General features: G+C 49.0%; 1 protein-coding gene across 1 annotated transcript in view; it reads right to left on the reverse strand.

The window, feature by feature from the left end:
* Nucleotides 1-813, reverse strand: part of CRYGN (crystallin, gamma N) — an 8,838-nt gene extending 8,025 nt beyond the window's left edge. Inside the window, 1 exon segment of the mRNA XM_010293251.1 lies at nucleotides 793-813. Within this exon segment, the coding sequence (XP_010291553.1) occupies nucleotides 793-813 (21 nt within the window).
* Nucleotides 814-3,131: the final 2,318 nt, after the last annotated feature.

The raw sequence follows: 3,131 nt of genomic DNA on the forward strand, positions 1-3,131 counted from the left end.
GAATGTTTAAACAGGAAACTCCACTCCCGAAACGCAGCTCCTTCTGCCGGCACCCTCCCCGTCCCTGCTACCGAATTTGCTCCCAGTATCATCCCTCACGTCGCATCCTCCAGGACATTATCCTAACCTACTCCTTCAACCCGGAGGATGCTCGGGCTCTCCGGCCCCAGGCTGAAAGGGAAGCGGTTGGGTTGTTACTTACTTTTCCTGAGTATTGAGACATTTTCTGCTGGCTGCTATCCAAGACCGAAAGCGGGAGCCGAACCAAAACCGCGATGGACAGAAACGTTCGACACCCTGCTATATAGCGGCCGGAGCGGGGGGGACGGGGCTGGTGTCGCGAGGGCTTTTTAACAAAGCAGCGGGAACCGGGGGCTTTACGCTTTCCTGCTTCGTAGGCAGAACCGTCGGTAACGGGGCCTGCTGAGTCCGGGGTTTTGATTTCGGGCAGATGATCTGACAAAAGATTTGCTTGGCAGGGCTTTGGTCAATTAGCGGTGCACATTTGCTGCTCCTTTTTGAAGGACCTTTTTTTTCTTTCCTTTTCATTTCTTTTTTTTCTCCCCCTACCCCTTTTCCCCCTATTTTTCCTTTTCTCTTTTTTCTCTTTTTTCTCTTTTTTTCTTAGAACAGACGAGAAGCAAATAAGGAAACGGCAGCATCTCCAAGCATGGCACATAGTTTCTCCACGTTGAGTTTGCTTCCGTTCGCTCTCAGGCTGCTGCTTTTCCCCAGCTTCTTGCCCATTGCAGCGTGGCAGCTGAAAGCAAGCGTCCTTGGAAGACTCCTCACCAATAATACACTGCACTCCATCCGTCCAAGCAATGGATTCTTGTTCAATCTTTGAACCACCTTAAATGGCGTCTCTGAAAGCCAAGGACCCAACCCCCTTCGAAGTGCAAAGGTTGGGCTCACAGACCCACCGATGGTATTCACAAGAGTCGTTTTTATGAATGTTTTGATCTTTCAGCGCTGAAGCACTGAGACACAGATATAAGTAAGAATTAGGGGGATTTTTAAGCCATACCACTGACCATAAAGTAATATTTCTGATCGAGCTGCAATTACTGTTTCACTGCTGTAGACCCTCAGAGTCTGGAAACCCAAACACCAGCAGAAGGGAAGCGGCTCCATATTCCCCTCTTTTGTGTTATAAGAGCATCCAGAGACTTTAACTGTCTTATTCTCAGGACAAATCACAAGGAAAGCCCCAGCCCATAAATGCTGTCAGTTTATATTTATGAGCCAGGCTAGGAAGAAGGAAGAAGGCAAATGCATGGGGATGGCCCATGGACCAGCATGCAGAGATGTACCAGGACACCATGTTAAAAGCAGATTTGTCTTTTATGCTATTTAGTAGCTCTGGAAGAAACCTCACACCTGGCTCCTACTCATCAAACCCTCCTTTCCGTCACCCGCGGGGCCCCTGTTGCCTCCCGCCCGCTGCCGCCGCGCTGCTCCCCAGACCGTCAGGCACATGCTTTGAATCCGAACCCTAAAAAATCATTTCTTGGCAGGTTGTTCCCATCGCACGCATGCCAGCAACCTCACTTGGCAACCCTGCTCTGCTGCCTTTGTTCACCGCTTCATTTCAAGATTAAAGACCATTTCGGAAGAAAGAATGTCATTATTAAGGCTTAAACATATGCCGCCCTTTCAATTAAGATGTAAAAGTTAATAAGTGCGTGTGCGTGCACACGTAGGCTGAGCTGGAAGATGTCGCGTTGACTGGGATGTGCTGGAGGAGGAAGGAGGGAGGTGGCACGTTGCGTTTGGAGAAGAAACGCATCCTTCAGCTGATGCAAGGTAAGCCTGCCCCAGCATCGCAGAAACACTGTTTGCATTCACATATTCTGATGGGAGGCAGGAAATAATGAAGAAAAGCCTCATCTAATTAAAAAAACCTACCCAAAACCCTCATTGAAATGCTGGTGTTATTTTCAAGGTGCTAAATTAATCACCAGATGGTGTGAGAAAAGTAACAGCACATGGAAAGTCCCACTTAGAAGAGCGGCAGCCACGGTGGGGAGCATTAGCGGCATCCCCCAAAACCAGCTCTTCCCCATGGCCTTGCACTTGGTGCCCTGGGAGGGAAGGAGGAGATGTGTGCCTCTTCTGAGTCATGGCGGGGAGCACCAGGGTGATGAGGTAGCCCATCATTGGCATTGGGACCCAACTCTCTCATCCACTGGGGTTACAGTGGCTCCTGTGCTCTTTGCATTGGCCATGAGCTGTTTGGTGCCTGGAGAGGAAGACCCACAACATGAATGACAAACTGGCCCTAAAGTACCCAGTAAAGCAAATATTACCGCAGGAGGAGGTTTTTATGGAACCACAAAAGCTGGGCTTCCTCCAGCTTTGTCTCATGATGGGATTTTCCTGTTTCTCCTAAGGTGTGAGCTTTAATTAAGTCTGCAGGAACTTGAAGTATTTGGGACTTGTGCCGGGCTACTAGATCTGTTAGAAGTTGTCCAGCAGGTTTGAAAGCTATTTTAGGAGAGATGGAAAGAGGGTGTGACAGCTTTATTCTCATTTCTTTGAGAAACCACAGAAGATGAAGATGTGAAACAACAATGGACCCATCTCTAGAAAAAAAGGAAAATGATGGGAAAAAAAGAATACAGAAGAATGGCAAATCAGAATTCCTGGAAAAACCCTCTTAATTCCTTGACAAGGATGGAAAGACTGCGGCTACTATCAAGCTTTTGGGCACGCAATGCTGGGGCAGACCTTGCCGCCTGCTCGTGCTCAGGTGCAGGATCACATCCGATCACGGTGCCCCACGCTAACAGGATCACGGGCAGCCCTCCTCTTCTGCGGCTGTTTAAAGGGTGAAGCATTTGCATCATGAACTTAAAAGTTGAGTGTTTGTCTTTAACAGACAAAACCCAAAACTCCAAAACTTTTTGCACATCTTGGTTTAGAGAGAGTGAGAAATCGGGCTCGATGTCTGCAGGGGTGGGTCCAGGCTGTGCCAACCCTGCCTGCCTTGGCTGCCACGGGCCCAACAAGCAAGGCAGCTGGAGCCATTTTGCTCAAAGTCCAGGGCAGAACCAGGGGTGAGAAAACCGAACGCCCCAACCACGCAAGATGGCCAAAGTTGATTTCAGGTCCATTGTAACCCTGCAGCT

This window comes from Phaethon lepturus, unplaced genomic scaffold, assembly GCF_000687285.1.
Source record: "Phaethon lepturus isolate BGI_N335 unplaced genomic scaffold, ASM68728v1 scaffold29930, whole genome shotgun sequence".
Classification (NCBI taxonomy): domain Eukaryota; kingdom Metazoa; phylum Chordata; class Aves; order Phaethontiformes; family Phaethontidae; genus Phaethon; species Phaethon lepturus.